A 26,628-nucleotide genomic window follows, 5' to 3' on the forward strand; every position below is an offset into this window, starting at 1 on the left:
CTGACATCTGACAGCCTGGGTTTGAATTCCTTCTCTCGGCCACTCTGACTAGCTCTTGGCCACTGACTTACCTCCTCAATCTTGTTTATTTATAAAACTGGGTCAAGAAGAACATCTACTTCACAGGAGTGGTTGTGAGGTTTAAATAAGGAATCATAAGTCAAGTGAGTGGTACAGTTTCTGGCACAAACAAGGTGCTCAAAACGTGTTTGCTACTCTTATCATTAGATTGTGGGCACTGAATTGTTTTGGAATGTGCTCTTTCTACTTAACAAAATAATGTCAACACTTTCCCACGTGGTTAATCCTTCTACAGTACTTAAACTTGGTGAGATTATATATCACTTTTGATACTTTTTAATAAAATTTCAATTCTCTATAATAAATATGCATGTTGTTGTTTCTAGACTTTCTAATCTCTCATGTGATCTGTTTGTTCTGACTTTGATGTCACACTGTTTCGATTATTGTAGTCTTAGAATAAACACACCATATCTCAATGTAAAGCAAAGCCTCATCAATTTTCTTAAAAACTTCTTGTCTATTTGGATAAACATTCTTCCTTCAGATAAACTTCAGTCATGTTGTTAAGGTTCCTAAAGATAAAAATCCCCCCCTGTGATTTTTATTGGAAATGTATTAAAATTGTAGATTAAAGAGGGGAGGAATACTTGACTTCTTTATAAAATTTAATCTATTTACTCGTTTTTTATTAACCCACGTGAAATTTTATATAGAATTTACACAATCAGGTTAGTTGTGATTTTTAACAACTGGTTGATAATCAATTGATTATCACTGCTGAGCATCTACTATGTCTCACACACTGGCCTAGCCTCAACGTTTGTCAAAGTTGGAAATGACCCATCCTTGTATTTACAGAGGGGGGAAACCAACAGTAAGCAGTCACACACAGATGCAAAATCACAGCCGCCTCCAAGCATCCTGGAAAGTAGTGCCCTACTCTGTGAAGCTTCTGAGACTAAAGAACAACATCAGCTAATACTGATAACCTCGTCACGGTATTTCAGCACCCTTCAAATCTCCATTTTAAAGAAAAGGAAAATGAGGCAGACAGACTAAGTAATTTGCCAAGGCCTCACTCACACCAGCCAAGCAGGGAGGAGGGTCTGAGCCCAGGCAGTCTGGTTCCGGAGCCTGTGCCACGCACGAGGGAGGGGGAATCTGTGGGAAGGTCCTGGGAGGATGGCAGGACCAGAGCGTGGTCCAGGCGGAAGCACAGCGCCCTGTAAATCTCTGTCCTAACTGGCTAGCACTTAATATTTCATCTGCCCACATGGCTGAGCTCTGTAACAGCTCTGTCAAGGTCTCCATTTATTCGGTGAATAACTATCACCAAATATAATTATATCCAGGTCTTTTTAATATTTACACTCATTTAGCATCTTACTGTACTGGATCAGACCTCCAAAAAGTGCTCGATGATACTAGTGATGAAAGGCACTCGTGCTTAACTCTGACATTAATATCTCCTGTAATGACCCGGGATTTCCACAGTTTCTGATGATAAACCTTGTCATTTAACATTTACGAACCCCAGTAGGAAGCTGCTGTATATGGCTATAGGCTGAGATTGATGCATTTTACCATATAAAGGACTCTCCTTTGTTTTACAAAAATTTCAAATCAGGAAACCTGGCTTTATCAAGCGCTTTTGAGTATTTCTTTAAGATAATCATACGACTTTTCTCCTTTGACCTATTAAGATGATTAATTCAATTTTTTAAAAAGTTGAACCTTTTTTGTACTTCTAGAACAAGCTAACTGCTCAAGGCAGATTATCCTTTTAATTGCTTGCTGGCTTCAGTTGACCAATATTTTACTCAGGATTTTTATAACTATGCTATAGCTTTCTTTCCCTCCATCCCCTCTACTGTATTAGATTTTGGCATCAGTGTTTCTCACTGGTTTGGAAAGGTCTGCCATAGAGAAATAGTTTGTTCCAGTTGTAATTAGCATCATCTGGGACAGGAGGTTAAATCTGTTCTTCAATATATAAATATTTAACTCACTATGGCTTCAGTTATTTTATAACAATAACCCAACAAGCTGTACTTAAATGGTAGGATTTCCATGGAATTAAGAAAAGCCTGTTTTCCTCCTTGTTTACGTCATACAAGTAAAATTTAATGGTGATTACTGCAGAAATATTCTTAAAGCACATTACAAAATCTCATCTTTTTCTGCTACATCATCTTTCCTGGACATTTCTTTATTGCTTCCTATTTTTAACCATGTTAGCAGAGATTTCTAGTTTTGTGTTCATTCTAATGGCCTCCATTGCATACATCCCGCCATTCAGGATGTATCTGCTCTGTTCAAGTGACAGCCTTCCCAGGTTTGTCTGTTTTCTTCTTTTTAAAGAACCAACTCTCGGATCTCTGTATCAATTCTATTGTTGCTCGGTTTCTAACTCATTTATTCTGGGTTGGTTCTGTGTAACTCCTTCCGATTTCCTTATTTCCTCTTCATGTTTCTCTAGTATCCAGTTGTGTATCATCTATTCTCTTTCTTCTTTAATACTAAGAAGCCATGGAAGGCTTACTCAGGATGAAAGAGCACAGACAGCTGTATGAGAAGGACAGGGAGGCCAAGTGCGAGGCCGTGGCCAATTAAAAAGCGGGAGGGCCGGCTGAGTGGCTCAGTTGGTTAAGAGCTCGCTCCAGAGTGTGAGCTCTGAGCAACAGCAGTTCGATGCCCGGCCTGAGCTGAGCTGCCGCTGAGCTGCCAACAGGCGGCAGGATGGCTCAGCTAAAAAAAAAAAAAAAAAGTGGGAAACGTCCAAATGAAGGCTGAGGCCACCGGGTTGAAATGGACAGTTATAGCCCAAAAAAATATATGAAGTAAAAGAGACAGGGCTTGGAGGAAAAAAAAAGGCCTGGGAAGACGGGAAAGGTACCAGTATCTGGTATGTGCAGCTAGAAGATGCTTGGTGCCATTAATTGAAATGGGAGTTTAGAGGAAGAACGGTTTCAGAGGGAAGAGCTACCTTCGGGATTCAGTCAAGGGCTTGTCAGATGCTGAACTGGAAGCTGCCTTGCGCGTAGCTGGGGCATTCCAGACAGAGACAAGAGCCGCCCATGTGAACTTGACAACCATTAACTTACGGTGGGTGATTAAGCAGGGAATGTTGGTAGGGTCTCTCAGAAAGCTGAGGAAGCTTAACTTGAATGAAAGATAAGAGCTGACCTGGTGGGGACGAGATATTTCAGAGGCAGAGGGAGAATCGACTTGGTCATTTACCTTTTCCTAAAGAACTAGCCATCTCTTTGAATTGTTCTACATCTTTACCATAAAGTTATGAAGTTTTATCATTATTTTCTATTTTTATTATACTCCTTTATTCCTAAAATCAAATATTTGTTTCTTCTCATTTTTCTTGATTAGCCTTACCAGAGAATTGTCTAAGCTTCACGTATTTTCAGAGAATCAACTCTTATATTTAAATCTACCCTTCCCCTGACTTCTAATTTAATTAGTTTGGAGGCAAAGTAATAGGGTTGTTCAGAGCCAGGCTGTGGAGACATAAAGACTCAGATCGGAAGCATAGCCAGCTGTTTGGCTTTGAGCAAGTCCTTCCATGTCGCCCAGCCTTGGGTTCCTCATTTTAAATTACCTACCACCACATACCCTCATCGGGCCAGCGTGAGGAACAAACATGAGGCCCACAGGTCACAGAAAATGACTGTTAGGTGTCAGTGTACACATCCAGGCTAAAACTGCTGGGTTTTCCTGTTCATTTCTCCCCCTACTTTCCTTAAGTTTACTTTGGTCTCCACAGCACTCCAGCTTGCTAAATGCGCCCACAAACATGATTTCTTTTGGTCCTCCATCCTCGGAACTAGGCAGGACATACCTTACTGAAGCTCAGTGTACACATGGGGAAATCAGCTCAGTGTCAGTGAACAAGTTCAAGGTCACAAGGAATGAAACAGCAGAGCCCAGACTCGCCACATCTGTGCTCTAGGCCACTGCATCAACAGAGGCCCATGGGACATCTGCCGCCACTCCCTCTGCCAATGCTGGGTCCTCACAGGAAGCGGTTTAGGCACAGCAAAGCCATCAGGATTCTCTACTCCCCCCTAAACCTCACACAGCTGATGAAGAAGGGAAGATGGGTGGAGCTGTAAGGGAGCAAAATTTGCCACCCCTCTTTGGCATGAGGATTGTTTTAGGCTCATTATTTTTGAGAGACAGAAGACTAAGGAAGTTTTTCCTTACCGCTCCCTTTATTGGGTAAAAGAATTTAGACGCAGGGCCTGTAGAAGGATGGGAGCTATCACCAGAGATCGCTACAAAGAGTATGAGCCAAATGGAGTGAACTGGGGGAGAAACTTAACCAAGTTCTCTTTGTTCAAAGTCCTCTCTGTGTCCCTTTGTCTCTGCATGGCATGACAAACGTTTGCCCTTCCTATCTCCCTGTGAACTGTCTTCCTCCGCTTTGACGTCCCAGGCCCCTGCCCCTTTTCTCCTCACTTCATATTCTTATGGAGCCCCTACGTATGAAATGAAATTTGGTTTTTCTCCTGTTAATCTGCCTGTCAATTTAACGCTTAGACCAGCCAGAGGAACCTAGAAGGGTGGAGGAGAACTTTTCCTCCCCAACAGAGCGGACTGGGGTAGGTTCAAGCGAGAACTGGAGGCATGGAGGCAGAGCACATAACCATCCCAGGAATGCTGCTAAGGCAGGGAGCAGAGATGAGGCCCTGTCTTCACTGCTTGTTTTCTCAAGGGCGGTGGCACTATTACAGCCATTTCTGCGCTGATGGGAGAAGAAAGGGGGTACCTCCCACCACAAGCAGAGAGGGATGAAGGCAAAAGCTGAGGCGGCTGACGCTGGGGGGTGGGGAGCGTGCAAGTTCTCTTCTGGTTGCTTCTTTCTCAATCACATAAGAGGAGGGCATCCCCTCCTTGGGATTAGAGGAGGTGGCATTGAAAGTAGCGTGCATTTGTCACAGATCCAGGCCTGCAAGGGAAAACTGACTGAAAGCTCGCAAACAGCAAACACGTGGCCAATCCCTGAAGGAAAACGTTTCATAAGGAATTCAAGAGCTGCCGGGCTGCCCTCATCACGTGACCATCTCACGGTCGTTATAAGAGACAGTGTGCCCAGTTCACCTGAGAACAGGGACAGGCCAGAACTTGGGAGCCAGGTGTGAGATAGTTACTGATCACTCTAGTCCTAGGCGGAGGGTAACCTGGGAAGGGCAGACAGCATCACTGTGGCTACAGGAGCTTCCTGAAGGCCAAGCAGCCGCCATCAACCTGCAGTGCTTTTTGCTTTCACCAGTTTCTGCGCTTGTAAGACAACCACTGCTCAGGACACTGTACATACATTGTTCCATGGGCCCAGTGGTGAATTTCTCTTAGAATGTAATAACAGGAAAAGTAGTAACAGGAAAAATTCCCCTCTGAACAATTATATACTTCTTTTATTCTAATAAAATAATATTCATCAGCACCGGGGATGTGTTAAGTTATCATAAAACAATCTGAAAATAGAGGCTGCCTACTGAGAATTAGATTATAAAATCAACATATAATTAATCCATTAGAAGAAGGATCTGCAAAGCCACCTGAGAGAGACAGAACAGCTTTTTAATGAAGCATGAATGTAATCTGACCAAAGCCCACAGAGAAGTATTAACACATGTAAAGAATGTATAAAACCAAAAGAAAGGAGTTGGTCAGCGGCACGGAATGGAAAAAGAGGTGTGGAAGCAAGTTAAGCAGCTCCCATCCAAGAACTGAACAGGATGGAGGGTGCCGCGGCCACAAGCTGGGCAGCCGGCCCGACCACGGAGGCCGCTCACCTAGCCCGGGGCCAGATGCGGGACTGAGGACGTGTCGGACGCTCAGAGCGGCGTGTACTCTTAAGAGCTGAAGACTTTCTCCTAAACCCACATGTACAGTCAAAAGTCAGGTGTGCTGGGAAACCTGAAGCAGCTAGGCAGTCATGAGGCAGCACTGGTGACAAGGGGATACTCTGTCACTCCAAATATCCCAAACACAGGCAGGAGCAGTCCCAAGAGACACCAACGGACCTTTCATGAGGAAGAGGGTGGCCCATGAGGCCCACGCCAGATTCGAGTGTCTGAGGAATGCCACGCCCCACGCACACAGAGGAAGTCCGCTGTGTTGGGCCCTGAACCAGAGACAAAGCCACACCAAGCGTTTCCCAAGGGAGCTCGGGTTAACAGGTTAAGGAGATGTTCTTAGCAAGCTTAACAACAGATGTCACATTGATCTGGGGTTCCTTCTGCTTACACGAGGTGTTCAGTTTGTGAAAATCCATGGAGCTATATACTTATAATATGTTTTTTCTGCATATATGTCCTTTTTATTTCAATAAAAAGTAATAAGATAACAGAAGGGAAGTGTGGGAAAGCAGTAATGCACAGTGAAAAGTCCTAAAGTTCTGCTACTTCTGTAAATTCTATATCTACCTGCAAGGAAATGAAACCAAACAAAAAGATAAGATGACCTCTTTAGAACATCACACTGTGAAAAGGGGAAGCTTTCAAAGTTGGTCGGTCAGCTGAGTACCATTATTGAGTACAATGAAGTCAACCGTGTCTACGTGCCATAGCAGACTTTCTGTAAAGGTTTTATACAGAAAGTGCCCTGCCACTTCCTGTGTCCCAGTCCATGTAGGGCAGATTTCTGCCCCTCACCAGGGGCAGAAAGAAAATGGACCCTCCTCACCGCAGCTGAACACGAACACGAGCGCATGGGCCTCAGAGAGGCAGATGTGATTTTTAACAATAGATCCACTCGAAGAGCCCCTGGGTGTGCAAATGCCCTGAGCTACCACCTCTTCAGGCTCACGCCAGGAAGAGCGGCTCCAACCGGGACTTTCTGCAAGAGGTGGACGGCTCCCCGCGATGCCCCAGTGGCCAGGGCAGGCAGGCGAGGGAACGACGCAGGAAGCTGTCCGTCACCCTGAGCCTGGGTCTCTGCTAGCCACGCTACACTGATTAACGTTCTCGTGGGTGCCTTAAAGAAGGTCAGAAGAGGGGTGTGACAAAACTGTACATGACAACAATCAGAAAATCAGGGCCACAGCACAAAAGGATTGAGCAAATATACCAACAGAAAGAGTAAGCACACTTGGCCATGACGGAGCATAAAATTTGGTTCTTCACTTCCTCATAGCCAGAACAAAAAGGGAAATCGCTCTCGTTATTAAAATGTCCCTCCCCTGATTCTTCTCACCTCTGAGGCCCAGCAATGACGTCAGCACAGAGAGCAGGGAGGCCGATTTGGGGTGTCTCAACTACTGAGTCCTCACTAAGAACATATCACGTACACTCACCACCTTGGAGTTTTACTGCCTTAGTCAAACAGAGAGCCAGGCTGACAGCTACTTCCTTATTTTTCTGGCAGTTAACTCCCAAATCAGACACACTAATGCTCTTTTCTCCACAAAGAACTAAGGTAAAATAAACTCAAATCTGGGACTATTCATTTCAACAGACTCAAGAAAATTACTTCATGTTGTAAATTCCTCATTGAACTTGACTGAGGCATTCAGCACAGTCACCAGTTAGAAGGTGGTTATTTGAAAACCACCATTAAGACACCAAGTACAAGGCTACCTCACTTAGGAATGGACAAAAAGTCTCAAGAAGGCAGTAAAAAGAAAAAAAAAATCACATAAATTCACTGTTCTTGTCACCACATTTTCAAAGTAGAAACAAAAGTTTTGAAATGACTAGAAATGCATGTTTGAGCTCCTAAAATACATCTTAGGTGATTTGTAAGAACACAAAGATGTTTAATACAGACGAATGCCACGTTTGAATAAAGTGCAGCTTAGCTTGACAGGAAGAGCAGAGAAGAGAACCTGAATTCTTAAATCAATGGACAAGTTATAACTTATCCACACTTTATGAGCTCTGTAACATCAGGGTGTTGCATGAAGACATCGCTAAAATCTCTCCAAACCTCACTCTATCCAGGTCACCTGACCAGGGGCCTTCACTGGCCACCTCCCACAGTAGGGTCCCCACATTGCTCTTCACCCTTCAAGGCATTTATCACGACGCCTGCTGCACACCTTCTTCCCCGCAGAGCACAGGCTCCTCTCCAGGAGCTCAGCCAGCTGTGCTGTGTCCCCAGGGTGCAGGACACTTGTGTGGCATCTAGTAGGCACACAAATCACTTTTCTGAGAAAGAACAGATCCATTCTGGCTCTTGGCGTCAAAATATTAGGTCCAGTGAAGCATCCTTGCACATATGTAAATATAAAATTCTAGACGTTATTTAAGAACATAACCTTCAACTAACATGCTTAAGGGTATAGGACTTTATCATTAATATTAGTAAGATAGTATACTATGCAAATATTACTGAGGAGATAAGGCCAAGTTCAAATTCTGACTCTACTGTTTACTGTGTAACCTCGCCTAACTTCTCTCAGTTTCACCTCAGATAAAATGGAGATAAAAACAGTACCTATTCAGTGTCAGAAGGATTAAATAAGAATGTACATAGTGTTTACAACTGAGTGAAAGAATTGGGGAAATCTTCTGTTCATTATTTCTTCCCACAATTCCAAACTAAAAACAAGGCAAAGGTAACAAGACAAATTTATTTTTATTTGAAAAATATGTACATTAATTTTCATTTTTTAAAAGAGTAAAAGGTTCTTTCCACCACAGGAAAACAGAGACAGTCAGAAGTTTGTGCTTATACATGCTTTTCAAATAAAAAGTGACATGTAAAAATGTGCTGGAGGAGACCAAGTAGAAGGGGCCTGGGGACAGTAATGCTCAGGCTAAGACTATAGCACTGGGGGTCATCCATGTTTGTCTCGGCAGCTGGACATCAGCTGCTCACTGGGCCTGGACGCCACAGGATGGTGGTCCACACCGCGCGGCCCGCCACTGCAGAGCGATGGGCTCCCACCAGCCTTTGTCTTTGGCCCTACAATCACTGGGGTTCCGTCTTAAGAGAATGCACAGACAGCTCACCAGCAGGTGTGCAGCTTTTGACCCAGGCTGGCATCAACTCATCCATTTGAATCCGAAAGTTGTGGGAAGGCTTCTGAAAAGAGGCTGGGCTGCTGTGTCTGCCCTTTCTATAGGGACTGGCTTGATATGGATAGGCCTGGGGCTGGACAGGCCAGCATGTGACAATGACATGATCAATAGTTGGTGAGGTCAGGTCTGTCTGATTCTGAAGAACTGATTAGTTGTGGATCCTGCCACTTATCCAGACCCTTGTGCTGATCACTTGGGGGCTCTGGATACAGTGTATGAACCCCTCAGGCTGCAGCATGATCAGTTGTAAATCCTGAATTTGTTCCTACATCTGTCCTTCTCAGGACAGAGAGGAGCTGGGGCAGGGTTCAGAGGTTCCTCCTACTTGTCTAGGATAAAGGAGGGAGAATGAGAGGCATTCCAGAGTCTCTGCCACACGGTCACATGCTGCGGCCAGTAAGCTAAGGGGAACAGCCAGATGTGAAATAGCCACCTAGATCAATAACACCAATTGATTTCATAATATAAACTGATTGGTACCTTCCGTTGCCTAGAATCTGGGTCTCCTTTCACCAGTGAGCATCACATGACTGTAGGAGGAAAGAGGAACTGGAGACTTACACAAGGAGTACTAGTAAGTACTACAGGTGTGTTTTCCTACTACTACCACTTAGTGTTTAAGACAAAGCTTTATCTGGAGCCTAACCACCTGGGCTCCTCCCTTCACAGCTGTGGGACCGCAGGAAAGGGATGATTTCACTGTTCCTCCGTTTGCTCATCTGACGAAAGGGAAGGCCATGCAATGAGGCCGTTTCTGGTGTTCTGAGACTAAGAGGCAAATTGCCCTCAAGCCCTTCCAACAGCAAGCACTCCAGACACGCTAGCTATTTCTCATTTTCCTCACAGCACTCGAGTGAAGAAAATAAAACCCTGTAATTAAGTAATAGTGTCTTCGATTTACAGAGGAGGCAATTTTGCAAAGACAGGCAATTAACTTGTTGGGAGTCACAGAAAGTGACAGAGGTAAGAGCCATTTCTTTTCCACTATGCAAGCTGGACGTGTTATTTACGCTGTTACTAGCCAAGGCCTGCTATGCAAAGTCACATACCCCTCAGTGCGTGAGACTTCCTCAAGGAAGTCAGATTGTGCTAAAAGGAAATCAGAGCGTGCTAATCTTGACATCTCATCTCAACCCAAAAAATACTTATTGTCTTCCCAGGTACAGGATGCGAAAGAACGCTGCTGCCAGGCCATAAAAGTCACCTCATGAAAGTTGCGTTAGGTGGGCCCAGACCTTTTGAAAGGAAGGAAGGGACCTCACACAGCGAAAGGGGGAAAGGAAAGGGAAGTGGAGGGGACTGAAGGGTGAAAAGACCCATTACAGCACTTCAAAATAAAAAACCTACACATGTATTTTGCTCCTTTAGTAAGTCATCTGCCATGACTTACTAAACTGAGGCCAATAGCGTCCCATCTCAATGAATGAATGAGCCGGCCTAGTTCCCAAGCGCACACAGCTGACACACACAGGCCCTTTTCACCCTCTGGGAGACACCTGACGGATCATAGGTCAATCTTTAACAACTGGAAGCAAGATGTCAACGAGCAGATAAAACGGGCTTGCTCTTTTGTTCCCTTCTTTCTTCCAGGGATCGAATTTTCAGAGACTGTTTAATACAAGACGTCAGCCCGGGAAGTCAGGAAACCTGATTTCCAGGCCTGCACCGGCCAGGCGTCGCGGCTCCGAGCGCGGCCCCGCCGCTGGGCCCGCGTCCTCCTGCGTCCGTCGGTCCCTCCCGCGCTCCCACGGCAACCGCGGGAACGGAGTGGGAACGGGGCTGCCCCGGCCACCTGCCATTTCCTCGGCCACCCACTGAACAGTAGTTAGCGCCCCGGGGTCAGCTCTTTTCTCTATTCACCTCCCTCTCCAAGGCGGCTAGGGGACGAGGGCGCGCAGCGGCGAGGGGGCGAGCGGCGGGAAGCGGCCCCGGCGTGACACCTCCCAGAGCCGGCTCGCGCAGGAACACACGCCACGGCGGCGTCGGAGAGGCCCGGGCGGCCGGCACTTCGGCCCCGGGGCTCGCAGCCCCCACGGCTTCTCCGGCCCCGCGGCAACCCGGACGCCCGCCCGCTGCCTCCCACTCACCGCCGCACTCGGCCGAGTACTGGTCCCCCCAGTCCCCAGACTGCGGGCTGCAGCCGCCGCCTGCCGGGGCCTCCTGCTGCTGCCGGTGCTGCAGCTCCTGCTTCAGCAGGGACAGCGGCGTATAGTGCTCGGTGGCCAGGACGCCCGGGAGCGGCCCGGCGCACAGGACCCCCAGCAGCAGCAACACCAGGACGTGCCGCGCGGCGCTCGCGGCGGCCACAGCGCCTCCCCAGCAGCAGCAACAGCAGCAGCAGTAGTAGCAGCGGGCAGGTGCCATCTTCCCTCAAGGCGCATGTGCGGCGGCCCTCGCCGCGCGCACCAGCCTCCCAGCCCTCACCCGCGGCGGGCAGGTGGGCCGTGGGAAGGGGGCGGGAGGAGGGTGGCATTGCCTGCTAGGAGTTGTAGTCCCGGCTGGGCCAGCCTCGGGGCCCCTTTCTGGTGCAGGGACTACAAATCCCAGCAGGCACCGTGCCGCGCAGGCTTTCCGTTTCGGCGTCTGACGTCTTCCCCGCCACTGGATCGGAAGTTCTGGGCCGCCTTGGCGTGGAGATGGGCACTGGTGGGCGGGGTGGGCTACCGCGGGGCAATGGGACTCCGGAGGGGGAGACAGCGGGCAAGGGGAGCACCGAGGGAGTGACGGCGACTCCCACTGCCACGGCTGTCTCGGCCTCCTGTCAATACAGGTGCATCGAATGCAACCAGGAGGCCAAGGAGTTGTACCGAGACTATAACCACGGCGTTCTGAAGATAACCATCTGCGTGAGTTGTCAGGTGTGGGGTGTCCTTGGAAAGAAAATGGCGCGGCGAGATTTGAGAGACAGTGGAATCTGTAGCAGCACTTTAGGGTGACGAAAATCGAGTTTAAGGGTCCTCTACTACAGTGTTCAGTCCGATGCTTGACATACCTGTCTGAGGTCTGTCAAACCTTTGCGTGAATACCAACAGTGATAGAGAACTCACTACCGTACACTGCTTTGTTCATATGGGTCATGTTTGCGGGTGAGACCTAACCCAGCAAACGGATCCTCGGGTGGAGACAGATGTAGGTGTTGTGCAGAGAAATTTAAAGATCGGATTATGTTGAGTTTTGGGTTCACACCAAAGCTATTTCATTCTTAGGTAGCCTCCCTTTGATAGATAAGTGTTACAATCCTTACATTCCATAAGCCATATTAAATTCTCCTGAAATACTTTTTTTTTTTCAGGTTTCATCCTTTGTGGTTATTGACTGTACAGTGTGGTGTAGAAAGCACTATGCTAGATGTTGGAATATGAAAACCAAAAATGAGGAAGTAAAAATTCTGCTTTCAAGATGTTCAGTCTATTTATAGAGAATGATCTTGTTTAAAATGTCATAAATTTGGAGGTTCTTTTGAGGGCACTAGCAAAGAACCTGTCACATAACAGGTAGTCAATACATTTTTATCCCATTTCTGATCTGATGATTTTCTCATAAATTAGAAAAACATGACCCGTAGGAATATAAAAGGGAGTTGACAAAGTGTGCACATGTACCTATTTAATCTATTGTCAACTAGTATAATCACTGGTGCATACACCCTCAATTTCTGTTCCTTTCTCAAAGGGTTTCCTTCACATGGCAAAATTTCAACCCTGATCTGTCCCCACACTCTTGCAGCTGTACATTGCTGGGGAAACATGCCGTAAATTCATAACCACTAACCTCGTGGGCCGTTGATGCCATCTGGCGATCACCTTATGTTTCACTAGCCATTCACACTCAATTGTTCTGAACAATCATCACATTCCTTCTCCTCAAGATTCCCATATATCCTCTCCTGCTTTGCTAAGAAAACAGAACTTCCACAAGCTTTGCAACCGCATAAACCCAGTAGTACTAGCATTCGTTGTCCATCTGCTCTGTCTTCCGTTCCATCACTGTGGATGAACTGTTGGAATACCTGTCTAAAGCAATGCCTCCCCCTTGCACTGGATGCCGTCCTCTTCCACTTACTTAAGGACATCCCTGAAACAGTACCCTTGTGCTCCCTGCTGCATCACTCCCACCAACATAAGCACTATTATTTCCTCCATTAAAAAAATATGCTTGACCCCACTTCCTCCTTTAGCTCATGCTCTTTTTCTCCTCCCTTTGACCGCAGAAATCCTTTAAGAGATATTTGTGCTTATATGTTTATTTTCTCTCCTAGTTTCTCTTGAATCTACTTCAGACTTTCTTTCCACCCACCATTTCACTAGAAGCTGTTCTTGTTAAGATCACCGCTGACTTGCACTTGGCTAGCCCATTCTCAGTTAACCAGCCACAGGATTTGACCTCATTACATCCTCTTCCTGGAAACCCCTTGTGCACTTGCCAGGACACCATGCCCTTCTAGTTTTCTCCTTAGCTAACTGGCTATTTTCTCTCACCCTTTCTGATTCTGCCTCACCTCCCTTACCTCCTAATCCCCAGCTTGGTTCTTGGGCCTCTGTCTACACACTCGCCTTTGAGGAGCCATTCTGACTCATGGCCTTAGGTTCTATCTAAATTTTGGCAGTTCCCACATTGTGGTATACTTCAACCTGAACCTCTTCCTTAGACTCCAGGCCCAAACATCTAACTGCCTACTGGACTTCTCCACTTGGATTTCAATAGTCATCTCAAACTTGCACAGTTAATGGAAACTCTACCATTTTAGTTCTTAAGACCAAGGAAACCTTGGAGTCATCCTTGAGTTTTGTCTTTCTCTCACATTCTTTCTTTAGTTGCTCAGCAAATCCTGTTAGCTCTCCCTTCAAATTACATCCCAGTTCCACGACCTCTACCCCCACGATGATGGTATATATCACCATCACGTCGCACCTGGAATATTAGCATAACTCTAAACTGATTCCCTGTGTCAGCCTTGCACCTCTTCAGCCTCTTCACACAGCAGCCAGACTGATGCTTTTAAAATGTAAGTTAGATGACACCGTTCCTTGGGCAAATCTTCCAGTTTTTCTGTCTCCCTGGAATTCAGGTTGGAATCCTTGCTCTGCCTTAGAAGGCCTTCTCCCAGCTCCAGCTACTCTCTCCAGTCCTCCTTCCACGGCTGCCCCACTGGCCCCCCAGTGTTTCTTAAACCGGCAAGTTCCTTCCTCAGGGCCTGTGCGCTCCGCCTGGAACACTTTTCTCTCAGGCGTCTCCTTTCTCCTTGGCTGATTTCCTCACCCTCTTCGACCACCCCTACTCTGACCACCCTACTAAATGATGCTCCCCCTTCCCAGTCTGGTACACCTTATCACCCTTCCCTGCTCTTTCTCCATAGCACCTGTCATCTTCTAAGGTTCTGTAGAATTGACGTATGTATTATTTGTGGTCTGTCTCCTCCCACTGGAATGTAAGCTACACAAGGACAGAGATTATGTATATTGTACTCATTAATGTAGCTGGGTCACCCAGGACAATGCCTGACACATAGTACGTACTCAGTAAATATTTGTTGAATGAATGACCATTTCTAGTTTTTTAGATGATCATGTCCTTGGCAATCCTAGTACGAGGGAGAGAACAGTACGTTATATGTGGTTTAAATGACTTTTGGACTGGTCCAATTAAATGATCCATCTGAAAGATGACAGCCACATAACACTGAATATAGTCTTTTGTCCGAAGAAAAGCTAGTCTATGCACTTTAGTTAGTAATCATTAATAATATAAAATAATCTTTTTTTCCTTAATTATCAGCATTAAGCTAACAACAACAAAATCCCATTCCTAATGATCAGCTTCTCTATAGCTTTATTTATGGAAAGACAAAATAATTATTGGATAGCTGTTTAGGTAAACAGCTACACCCTCCCCCACTTCCCCCTTCAAACATTGCACTCTTTCACTCAGGAGACAGATTTTAGAGTTATATTTGGAATATTGAATGGTGGTACAGTACATTATGGATTCATTATTGTACATAGTCATTTCCTAATGAGATGGAGTATGTAATGTCCTTGATTTTATCATGCTAATGCATATTAATAGGCATAATAGCGTAACTCAGGGAAAAATCATTAGTTGATGCTAGACTCAAAAATTATACCATAAAATAATTAATGTTTTAAAGGCTCTCCAAGTCCTGAGATTAAAAAGTAAAAAGTTTTTAGACATTAGGCTATTTGTTGGGAAAAAAGCATCCAGTTTCTAAGCGGTCTTACGGCCAGTAACTCATATGCACTTGGGTCTCTTCCCTCCGTGTGTGGAGCTGGCCTGATCTCCTGCCTGCACTGTTCATCCTGATCTCCCTTCCCTGTGCTGTTCCTGTTTCACTGTTGCCGTTCCTCCCAGCTTGCCTTTCTGCGTTTCCCTAACTTTCCTCCATCCACTGGAAGCATGTCTCTTTAGCCATCCCCTCTGTTTCAGCATTTCACAGTTTATTATAATTATACTTGAAGATACAGTGCTTTTAATATCCTATAGTGCCTGGCCTATTTTAAGTGCTCAGATATTTGATAAAGTCATTATGATAACAAAACAAAACAATACTCCTTTGAGATTCTCATAAGTGTCAGCTCCATTTAGCTACAGTATCCAGCTTCCACCTCTGGATGCTGGGTTCAAACAAGAATAAGACACAGCCCTGGCCCTGAGCTTAAATTCTAGTGGGGTCCACTTTTAAGATAAGTATTTGCTTATTATGGAGCTAAAATTAAACAGATTTGAGAATGAATGGGGAAGGGGGTCGTCCTAGAGATGATGGGAAGGAAGAAGCAGCAAGAATATTCAAGAAAAAAATTAGCCAGTTTATATTCTGAAAGAGATGTGATTCACTGGGGAGCTGGAGAACACGGCAGCATCAAGTAAATCATATCGTGTTAAGATAGAGGTGGTGGAAGCGTTTGCGTCCCCAGGACGCACTTGTTCCCTGTGCTGTAGCAATTAGAGGACAAGTTTATCCTTCAGGATACTGCCTGTTAAGTAGTAAATGATGTGGATTAGAGCAGTTTTGCCGAGGTAAAAGAAAAAAGTACTAAATTTAGCTATCTCCCAATAGGATGTTCTACATCTGTTTGTTTTGTCTGTGTATGGTTTTACCCCTTACATTCAAGGTGAAGGAAGCACTCAGGGAAAGGCAAATAATAGAGACAGGACAAGGAAACATTAGGCCTAAACTGTTAGGGAGGGAACCAGCAGACTAGTTAATGAACTCGCAATGTTTATGAAATCCTCAGGATGCTAAGAAGGGGAGACAGGCACAGCACAGAGCCTGTCACATGATACCAGAAGCTGCCTCTTCTGTCTGGGCTCATGTCACCCTGGGCTTATCCCATGGTAGCACCTACAGTGGCACATTTATTTGCCATCCGTTGTAAGCTGTGAGGTCCCTAAGGATAGAGACGTAGGTCTCATCTTACACCTGGGAAGTGCCTGGTCCATAGAGATGGCCAAGTAGAGAGCCGTGGTTAGGGATGTACCAGCCACTCCAAAATGTTTGTCAGACAAGTGACTGCTGCACCTCCTGCTGCTGATTTCTGCCTACTTCCTTAAAATCCCAGATCCCATCTAAGACTTGTGATGATGTCTGAAGATGGGTTTTAAAGAGCTTTTAAAGGACAGAGAGAGATGAGCAGCCCACGGTTTCATTTTGAAATGAAGTAGCATGTAGCATTCATTTCTGGTCTTCCACTCTTGTTCCTCTGAAGAGAGGAGGTAGTCTCCGTACGGGGAGCTCAGCAACGGGATCTGTTGGGTTGTCGGAAAAGTCATGACATATTTTTTCTATGTTTTTCATTGCAAAAATGCATCATGACTTTTCCAACAACCCCATAGAAAACAGCTCTTTGTCATGAACGTAGAATTTCTGGTTCTGTGGCTTCTGTTTAGACACATGGGCTTACTCTTTGCTCAGCAAAAAGGCTGCGGAATTACGAACCTCTTCTGCCTCAGTTTTATTATTAAGTGGGTTTAAATTTGAGGCACTGGCACATGTCCCTTCATTGGTTCACTTGATGACTGGACAAACATAGCCATTTCTTGGAATGACATGAATGAGGTGGGGAAATTCTGTAAAGTGGAAGTGAATCTGAAGTTTCCTTCCATTTGGGGTGCAGGGTTAGTGCTCTTGGGTGCACTTCTTGTTTCTTCTACACTTCGATGTTTAAATTAAAACCCATCCTAGAATGTTTACCTATCCATCACTTCTATTTCTTTCATTCTCTGGAAATTTCAAAATGTTTTGTGTCTGAATTATAGCCACTAGTTTACACAGTGATGCAACTTTGTAACTAACACTGTTTCAAGTGTCCCATTTCTAATGAGCTTGCTCTTGTACAGCTACATTTTACATGTTCTAATGGTGTTGGGATTTGATAACATTGTAATTACTTGTGTCCAAAAAATAAAAAACACTTAATAGGAGTTGCTGAGAGCCCAGGGAGCCTTGGTTTGGGTAGCCTAGAACCAGGCTGCACAAGCCAGCTCCTTACACACAGCCCGGCACTCTCCAGTGTCTCTCGACTGGAACAGAGAAGGACCATTTTCTTCCCATATCCTCAATGTTTTAGAGGAAAAAACAGGCTTCTGTCAGTGTCTCCCACCCCTGGATTGTTGGCACTGCCATATTCGTTACCGCTTTGTGCTCTCAGAAGCTCTGGGTACAGGGTTACTTTTCTGAACCCTTTTCTCCACATCATGTTTTAAGGACCACAAAGCTGGGGGCCATCGAGCCAACAGGCAACAATTTTTCAATGAAAGTACACTAGAAATTTACTACAATGCCTACAAATTAAAAGAATTTTCTGGAATACTTTTCTGCCTAAAATCAGATTTTAAATCAAATATGTTTCAGATTCTTAAATATGAGATTAAAATATTAACATTTCTAGCCTAGAAGATTATATTTAGTCGTTTCTAAAATCAGGTGTTGTATAGATGAACAGTCTATATCTGAATGGGAGTTTATTTAAATAAGTGCTGATATGGCCTTATTACTATACAAATCCAAAATAGACTCTGCTGTTTGTTTTGAAACCCTTTAAGATTTCACAATGTATGAATTTGCTTGTGCTAATATTATCTTGCATTATTTCAGAAATCTTGCCAGAAACCTGTAGACAAATATGTCGAGTATGATCCTGTTATAATCTTGATTAATGCTATTTTGTGCAAAGCCCAGGCCTACAGACATATTCTTTTCAATACTGAAATAAACGTAAGTTGTGATAATTTTTTTTATTTTCTAATTTTGTTTGATGATGTATTTGCATTTTAAAAGAATAATAATTTTCTAATTTTACTTGATGTTTTTGCATTTTAAAATAATAATTTTGAACAGAATTAAAGAACATTATTTTTTAAAAATTCTAATGAGGGTGGGTCTTTCATCTTGACAATGTATGCAAGTTTCTAGAAATAGCAGGCATTGATTTTTTTTTTTTAAGTGCACAATGTTTAGTGACTATTTAGGAATGTGGTCACTGGTAGGAAACCGACAGAACAGAACCTGGGTCGCCACCTTTTAGTAGGTTACCTTTTGAAACAGACATCAATTACTTTTAACAGAATAAAGTTAATTATATCCATGTAAGGAGAGAATTACACCCAAAAGAAGCAAACATTAAAATAAAAATATTTAAAAACAAATTCATTGCATGTTATCCTTTGCTCTTGAGGGAATTTCTGACGTGAATGACAACATTGAGCATAATCCAAAAAGTCCTAACTTGTAACGGTGGGTTTTTCAGAATACACACTTAGTGTATTGGATTGTCAACTCTTTAATAATTTGGGTCAGGTTGACAGAAAACACAGGACACCCAGTTAAATTAGAAATTCAGGTGACCAACAAATAATTTTTTTTAGTATATGTCCTAAATATTACATGAAACACATGTATACAAAAAAATTTTTTGTTGTTTATCTGAAACTCATATTTAACTGGGTGTCCTATATTTTTACTTGCTAAATCTGGCAACCCTAACTTTGAGCCAACATGGACAATAACCATGCAATTTATCTATCCCTGTGCTCCCTCCCTGAAGTTAGAGATCCAGTGCAGTTTTTAAATTGCTAGAGCATTGATTCTCAAATCTTGCCTGGGAGAGAGGGAGTTAATCCTTCCATGTCAAAGCCTCAAACAAAACCAATTAAATCAGACTCTGGGGATGCATTCAGGCCTCAGTGTTTCTGAAAAGTCCCCAGGGGGTTCACACCAGCAGGAGCCCCAGTGTGCAACTGCAGGGGCTCAGAAGCCCATATGATACCCATCCCTGGACTGCACTGGCTTTGTGGTTCCCACTTTGTATCAATAAAATTCAAACCGTAGGGGAAACATTAGCAAAAAGCCAGTTCTTGTTACCTGGTATTTTCTGTTTTGCCAAAATTTCAGACTCTAGAATTTCTAACTGATTTACACCTTTTACTTGCTGTCTTTCAATGTATTATTTATAACTCATCTAGCCTAGGGGCATTTTTAAAAAATTCCTGTTCAGACTAATAGTTTCTTATCATGGACTCTTCAGATTAAATCTGTTCTCTTACTGCTACTTCCACCTGTCCATGAGTCACGTAAATTCTGTGCTTGTTTGTGTGGATAGTACAAACTACATCCCTCCTATGTCTAATATGTGCCTGTTGATTGTAAGGACAATACGTAGTTGTTACCTAACTGAATGGCACTGTTTCTCTGACCACCAGCTTCATGGAAAGCTCTGCATGTTTTGTTTGCTTTGTGAAGCATACCTGAGATGGTGGCAGCTCCAAGACTCGACCCAGAACCCCGACCCTGATGACTTCATCCGATACGCCAAGGAGTGGGATTTCTATAGACTGTTTGCAATTGCTTCGTTAGGTAGGAACAAGCCATGCTTTCTGATCTCAGCTAAACCGTACTCACTCTTGTGGTGTAAGACACGTGGTCTTGATGGTTGGTAAGAGGAGCTAGTTTGTATAGGAATTGAGCCAAAATTTTCAGCTCTACCACTAACCTGCTAGAAGAGTTTGTCTAAATTATCTGTTTTGTTACTTTTTTGTTACTACAAGTATGGTATGGAAATACCATCAGATTAGATTAGAGGGTCTTATCCATCTAATGGATATTATCAGATTAGAGAGTTTCATAAACTATTTTGAGACATAATATTGTTGATAAAATTCTTAAACGGAAGTTTTAATTATCCAATCTGAAGATGACCGAGGTCCCATCTTTATCAAAACAGATTATAATTGCTAGACATTAGCCAATGTATTATGCTAATGTCCTTGTACCAACATGATGTATTTAACGGGGACACGTATTGCTTCTCTGACTGCTGTCAGGGACGCTGGCTACTCCCCCAAATTCCTTAAGTTCAGGAATTGCCTGTCTTCAGTATTTGAAGGTGTGACTTAGGTCAGAATTGTGTTGAATTAATTTTTGTGACTTTTATTACTTACTTGTTTCCATACTTCTCTGGTTCTCAAATTCTTTGGTTATAATGGGACATTATGTTAGTAGTATTAAGTTTCCAGTCCGCTCCAGTGGCATATTTCTGCCCTGTATGTCCTCTTTTGTCCTCTTCTCTATCTGCCCCAACTCCTCTCATCCAGTCCTGTGGTTTTAAAATTCATGTATATGCTGAGAATTCCCAAATGTACAGAATAATATTAAAAATATCTTTGAACACATCCCCTAAGCCAAGAACTAGAACCTAATATAATTTTAAACTATAAAGCAAAGGCTTTTCAAATTTCTAAAGATAAACTGCTTTATGTCCATAATTTAAAAAAGAAACAAAACAAGCTTGTTCTCAAATAGTTTGGAATTCTTGTAGGACCTACTCTATAGTAGATATTTTGATACTCAATCAGAAATTTCTATTGTTAGTTTTTTGTGTGTCTTAATCTAATCCATAATTAGGTTACAAACCCCTAAAACAGCTTATAAAAATATCTCATATAAATATAGCATTTTATCATTCAAGCACTGCTTTTATGGTATTATCAGCTCACTTGTCACCACCATCCTCTTTGGTGGGTAGGCTGGGAGCTCTGCCCTGTGTACAGCTGTAGGAAGGACCAGTGATTTCCCAGGAGCCGCACAGCGGGGGAGCGTCAGCACGAGGCCAGGAAGGTCTCGGGCCCCCATCCCTTGTGTCCCCACTGCGGCCTGCACTTGGTGGGTGGGCAGGCGGCAGCTCCCACTGAACCCACCTGATGGGCGCAGGCCCTCAGGGGGGGACTGCCTGGCACCTGCCACGTGGGAAGCTGCAGAGCCCGGGGCTGGTGCAGTTTCCTACCCCTCCCACGTTCTGAGTAGGAGGGTGTGGAGGTTATCTCCGCCAGTGCAAGAAGCCCTTCTCGCTGGCGTCCCGCATGGTAGTCCAGCCTTTTTAGTGTCTCCAATTTTACTGTTTGTCTAAACCTCAGGCTATAAGAGCGTCCTGTGAGAACAAATGCTTGCCATTGACAAGCCCTTCTGTCATTTTGAAGGGAGATAACACGTGTCCCCTGAAGAATATATCAAATTTCATGTAGGCTAACCATTCTACATTATGGATTCTACTCGCCTCTATTTGGAACCTCTTTAGTTTGACTATATTCAGTTATTAAACATTTTCGGAAGAATACAGATGTTTCTCCTATAATGTGATGATATATGTGTTCCAGAAAAAACCTCACTCTACAGAAACCGAAACAACACAGCTTATGGGACAGGCCACTCAAAACATGTGCAGCTGGGTAATCAGAGGACTAACCTCTTAATAAAAATAATAACGCAGTGAAGAGAGATGTTCAATTCCTAGTTAGTGGGAACAGCACGCCCTGGCTCCATTCTGACGTGGGACACCAGTGGGACCTTTGCCTCTTCTGGTCGTGAATGACTGACTGACTACTTGGGGGGATGAGGAGTTGCACTCAGCTTGTTAAAATCAATAAGGGAAATTTTTTATTTAGGTATTCCCAACCCTGCAGATAATTGGCACTCAATAGATAGTGGAAGAATGAACAAAGAGAAACATCTTCTTGTATAGCTGTTAGGATGGGCCCCATCTCCCAGACTGAAAAGCCTCTGTTCTGTATTCTCTCTGTGGAGATCTCCAGCACCAAAGACGTTTTAAGAGTCTTACTTCCAAGAAGGAACTTCAGAAAATGGATGATTACAGTTCTAGTGGATGATGAAATACTTCATGAAAGAATTGTTGAAATATATTTCTGAAACCATACCAGCAAGATTTGCCATAAAAGGCAGCGGTTTATTTGAGAGAGAAAGAAAAAAAGAGGAAGGAAAAAAAGAAAATTTGATCTTTATAAAGTGTTTCTTGATGAAGTCAGCTGATGACCTGTATTTTGGGATGTGGTTTATTTGTTTTCAGGGGAATATGGTTTGGATAGGGACATTCATATTTTTGTCTTCCATTTCCTCCTCAGAACAAGCTGCCTTTTTTATTGGCATTTTTACCTTCCTGTGGGTAGAACGACCCATCACAGAAAAGAAAAAGCCCAACTTCATCTTGCTGCTGAAAGCATTGCTGTTGTCGAGCTACGGGAAGCTGTTGCTGATCCCAGCTGTCATTTGGGAACACGACTACACGCCGCTGTGCCTGCGGCTCATCAAGGTGTTCGTCCTCACGTCCAACTTCCAGGCAATCCGAGGTATGCTGTGTCTCATTCCATCTTCTCAGCTGTCGACCCATATAGAAGCTTATGGCGTTATTTCTAGATAACCTGTTAAACACTAGAAATCTTCAGAGACTAATGACAAGGCCTAACATTGCCCTAGTGCCTTATATATAGCAGATATTCAGTATTTGTTCAGTGTGACCACATGGTACTATTGATATTTAGTTTTCAAAATGCTTTCACATGCGTTATCTCTATCCTGAGGGGTTAGCAGGGCAGCCACTCAACTCCACTTATGAATGAGTGGTCCACATAGCTATGGTCAGGCAGTGGTCAAGCCAGGACCCTTCCTACCGTACCCAGGAAGGACAGGCCACCCTGTGTGTCCTCGTTTTCCCACACGTTGTGACAAGTGCTATTTTAAATGCTGTTACCTGATACTTTTTGTCATAATGCTTATCATCTTGCCAACTGTAAAGCCAAGAGTATCAATTTTTTTCTGCTCTTTTTTATTTTCCCTTCAATATCAATGGAAATCTATGTCTTGACTTCAGGAGTGTTTTTGTTATACACAGATACTTTGGTTCTCTCAAAAGGTTTGCAGTTAGAAAAGTGGGAGACAGTAACAGCATAGATTAATAGGAACAAATAGAGATTTTCTAAAAACAGCTTCACAAAACAATTCCATTCCGACTACCCCATAATTTACATGTCATTTGATAATTACAGCAGCATGTAAGTAAACTCTGAGGACCTTACCTCTTCTTCTGCAGTGACCCTGAACACCTGCCGAAAGGTCTCCTTTCTGGCCATCTTGAGTGGCTTGCTGCTGGAAAGCACCGTGGTCTACTTCCTCCAAAGGATGGACTGGGACGTGGGGAGTGACTGTGCCATCTACATGTCTCAAGACTTCTGAAGAGGTACAGAAGCACTTCAGTGTTCCTGCGTCCAGACAGGTCTCCTTCTCCAGTTAGAGGCCACTGACAGTAATTAGGGCCTTTACGTACCCACCCCCTGGCACCCATTGCCTGTAGGTCCCCTCTGTCTCCCTCCTGGACGTTAGTACATGTCTCCAGGGCTCCTTCACTTTTGTTCTCTTGTCATCCTCAGTGACATCAACATCTGTTTTTTGTTGCATCGAGGGCCCTAGTCTCACAATTTCTCTGACATCTCCATGCCCACTCACTCACTCCTAAGATCTCAGGCTCTGAAATGTGTCCCACTGACAACCGTGCTACCCTTTCCAGCCATTCTGCTCCCTTCCGCCATCCCTGCTTGTGCTGCCTTTTTCGTCTAGTCCCGTGACCTCTAATTTCTGCTTCTGATCTACCTTGCGTCTCTAAACCACGCCTGCAGCCTGTAGGCAGCTGCTGAGTTTTTCTCCGTTAGTCGCCTGAACCCCACCAGCTTCTTGCCCTCATATGGAGCATGCGTTCTCAGGGTGAGTCTCACCATCTGCTGCGCCATAAATCATGGGGGTGCTGCTCGCGCAGGCTGTCCCTGCGTGTGTAGAGCCGCAGCCCGACCTCTTTGTCCTGTGACTAGTGAACCTCCCAGCAGATGGCCAGAGCGCCGTCAGTCTGGACTCTTCCCCACGCCCCTCACTCCCGCGTCTGCTCTCGCTTTGCCGAGAGCCGAGCTTCCGCCTTCATCTCGGACTTCTTCGGCTGTGTGTCCCCGTCCTCGCTCCCTCGTGCTGTCTCAGAGCCGTCTCAGCTTCCTCTCCGGGCGTCCCGGCCTGCAGGCCTCCTCCTCCCTCTGGTCGCAGTCAGATCTGGACCTCGGCCGGTGCCCCCGTGCAGTGTTAGGATGGGGGGTCCTGGGCTGGGGGGTTAGGAGAGCGCAGAAGCAGGACAGGGCTGTGTCCCCGACCCTGTGACAGAAAGCTGGGGCAACATCCCTGCCACTCCTTCCTCGGTTGTCACACAGTCCCTGTAGATGAGGCCGGAAGTCTCCACCTCCCCTGAGACGCATCTCCCCACGCACAGTGAGCCCTCTTCCTTCCCAGGTCCTCAGATGTGGCTCCTTCGTGGCCCTCACTGTCCTGCCAACACACATACTTTATTCTACAACAATTGGTCTAGGCACGTTTCTTCTCTACCTTTTCCTTTTCTAAATCACTTCCGGTCTCCTGGCGCTGCACTCCTAAACGTCAGGGGGACATGGTTGCCAGGTCTTTTCCAGCGGCCCCTCTCAGAAGCTGCCGGCTCCCAGCCCCTGCAGGCTGCCAGGCCGCTCTCCGTCGGGGCTTTCTCTTCACAACGCCTGTCTGTCCCGGGTGCTGCCCTCAGCTCCTCTGGTCTCTCTCGCTGTGCACGCCCTTGGCTTTGCACAGCCTCAACCTGAGCCTCCCCAGCACATATTCCTTCCACATCTAACACCTCTGCTGGGTCACTCGTGCCCTTCCACTGCCTCCGAGATGCTGGCGGGACAGCCCTGCCATGACCTCAAAACTGAACTCCTTCTCTACCCAGCAAACCAGAACCCTTTCCTGACAGCTCGTCTCTGCAAATGTCCCTCACCTTCTTTCCACTCAGACCCCAGCCCGTTGTCTCCAGCTTAAAAGTTTGAAACTATGTCCTCACTGGCCTTCAGCCCACAGCGGTGCCACGTCGTGTGTCTTTGCAGAGCACCGTCTCTGCCATGGTACCACATTTTCCTGGTTTCTTATTGCTGACACGGGAGTCTTGAGTCTTCCTGAGGGATGTCTTTTAGTTTTCTCTAAGCTTCTGTGTGGCCTTCCATAATCCAGTCCTCGTTTCTTCTCTGCAGGCTCGTTCCTGCCCAATTCTCTACTAGTCTTCTCCTCATTTCAGATATATCTCATGCTGTCCACCGGGCCAGCACCCAGAGCCTACTGCCCAGCGCCCAGCATCCAGCACCCAGCGCCCAGAGCCTACTGCCCAGCACCCAGCGCCTACTTCCCAGCACCCAGCATCCAGCACCCAGAGCCTACTGCCCAGCACCCAGCATCCAGCACCCAGAGACTACTGCCCAGCACCCAACATCCAGCACCCAGAGCCTACTGCCCAGCACCCAGCACCCAGAGCCTACTGCCCAGCGCCCAGCACCCAGCACCCAGAGCCTACTGCCCAGCGCCCAGAGCCTACTGCCCAGCGCCCAGAGCCTACTGCCCAGTGCCCAGAGCCTAGCACCCAGTGCCCAGCGCCCAACACCACAGCAGTCACATGTCCTGGGTCTTCTGAGACTGTCCAGATACTGTGCCCCCCACTTTCACAAGTGCTTCTACTTATCACGTTATCCATTATGATTTCTGGTGAGGAAAATAAGGTCACCTGTTTTTAACAGCCATTTGCAAACCATTATCCTCCTTTGTTATTTCATGTTTTATACTTGTCCATGTCTTATATTAAAAGTCCACGTGTTCATTTATGCCTGACTGCCCACACTGGGAAGTTTGGTGCCAAGAGAGACCACACCTGAGGTTGCTCTGTGCCCCCGTCGTGCGGGGCCTGCCCTAGTGAGTACCTGCTGACCTGCTTTCAGCAGAGCGGACCATTCTAGTTACTTCCTTTATTATCCACAGTTTTATTCTTTACTGTTTGTGGCATGACCAGCTGCATCTGTAAAAGAGAAGACAAAAAATACAACCCAGCTCCTCGCTCCTGTGAGTAAAATGAAGCAAAGGTTTGGATATATTTCCTGAAAAAGAAATCAATGGTTATAGAATTTAAAACCCAGCCCCACGACCCCACAGACCCCTCCCCACACACACAGGAAACACTAACCCACATGCAAATCCCACAGACACACACAGAAACACACACAAGGGTTGTTGCCACAAGGACCGATATTGCAAAACGTGAAGGTTTATACATTACAGACCACTTCAGCTAAGCATTTTTAGTTAAAAGGAACACGAATTCATGATTCACACATAGTAAAAGATCTATGTTTCATTCCTTGGAGTGTTTATATCTTT

General features: G+C 45.2%; 2 protein-coding genes across 2 annotated transcripts in view; one reads left to right on the plus strand and one right to left on the minus strand.

The window, feature by feature from the left end:
* TTC13 (tetratricopeptide repeat domain 13) overlaps window positions 1–11,505 on the minus strand; it is a 79,695-nt gene extending 68,190 nt beyond the window's left edge. Inside the window, exon 1 of the mRNA XM_019665832.1 lies at window positions 11,153–11,505. Coding sequence (XP_019521377.1) covers window positions 11,153–11,429 — 277 coding nt within the window. The 5' untranslated portion in view covers window positions 11,430–11,505. The remainder of the gene's footprint in view (window positions 1–11,152) is intronic.
* Window positions 11,506–11,665: 160 nt separating this feature from the next.
* Window positions 11,666–26,008, plus strand: ARV1 (ARV1 fatty acid homeostasis modulator). The gene is made up of 6 exons (XM_019665840.1): window positions 11,666–11,911; window positions 18,178–18,297; window positions 19,782–19,935; window positions 22,494–22,718; window positions 23,459–23,605; window positions 25,502–26,008. The coding sequence occupies exons 1-5, from the start codon at window positions 11,702–11,704 to the stop codon at window positions 23,599–23,601; spliced, it is 852 nt and encodes a 283-aa protein (XP_019521385.1). The 5' UTR covers window positions 11,666–11,701; the 3' UTR covers window positions 23,602–23,605; window positions 25,502–26,008.
* Window positions 26,009–26,628: the final 620 nt, after the last annotated feature.

Source organism: Hipposideros armiger, unplaced genomic scaffold (genome assembly GCF_001890085.2).
Source record: "Hipposideros armiger isolate ML-2016 unplaced genomic scaffold, ASM189008v1 scaffold_454, whole genome shotgun sequence".
In the NCBI taxonomy this organism is placed as follows: domain Eukaryota; kingdom Metazoa; phylum Chordata; class Mammalia; order Chiroptera; family Hipposideridae; genus Hipposideros; species Hipposideros armiger.

Bases quoted from the DNA above. Each gene is read 5' to 3' on its own strand.
- ARV1 (XM_019665840.1), top strand. From the start codon at position 11,702: ATGGGCACTGGTGGGCGGGGTGGGCTACCGCGGGGCAATGGGACTCCG. The intron at 11,912-18,177 runs GTGAGTTGTCAG...GCATTATTTCAG, and splicing joins TTCTGAAGATAACCATCTGC to AAATCTTGCCAGAAACCTGT. The intron at 19,936-22,493 runs GTAGGAACAAGC...TTTCCTCCTCAG, and splicing joins GTTTGCAATTGCTTCGTTAG to AACAAGCTGCCTTTTTTATT.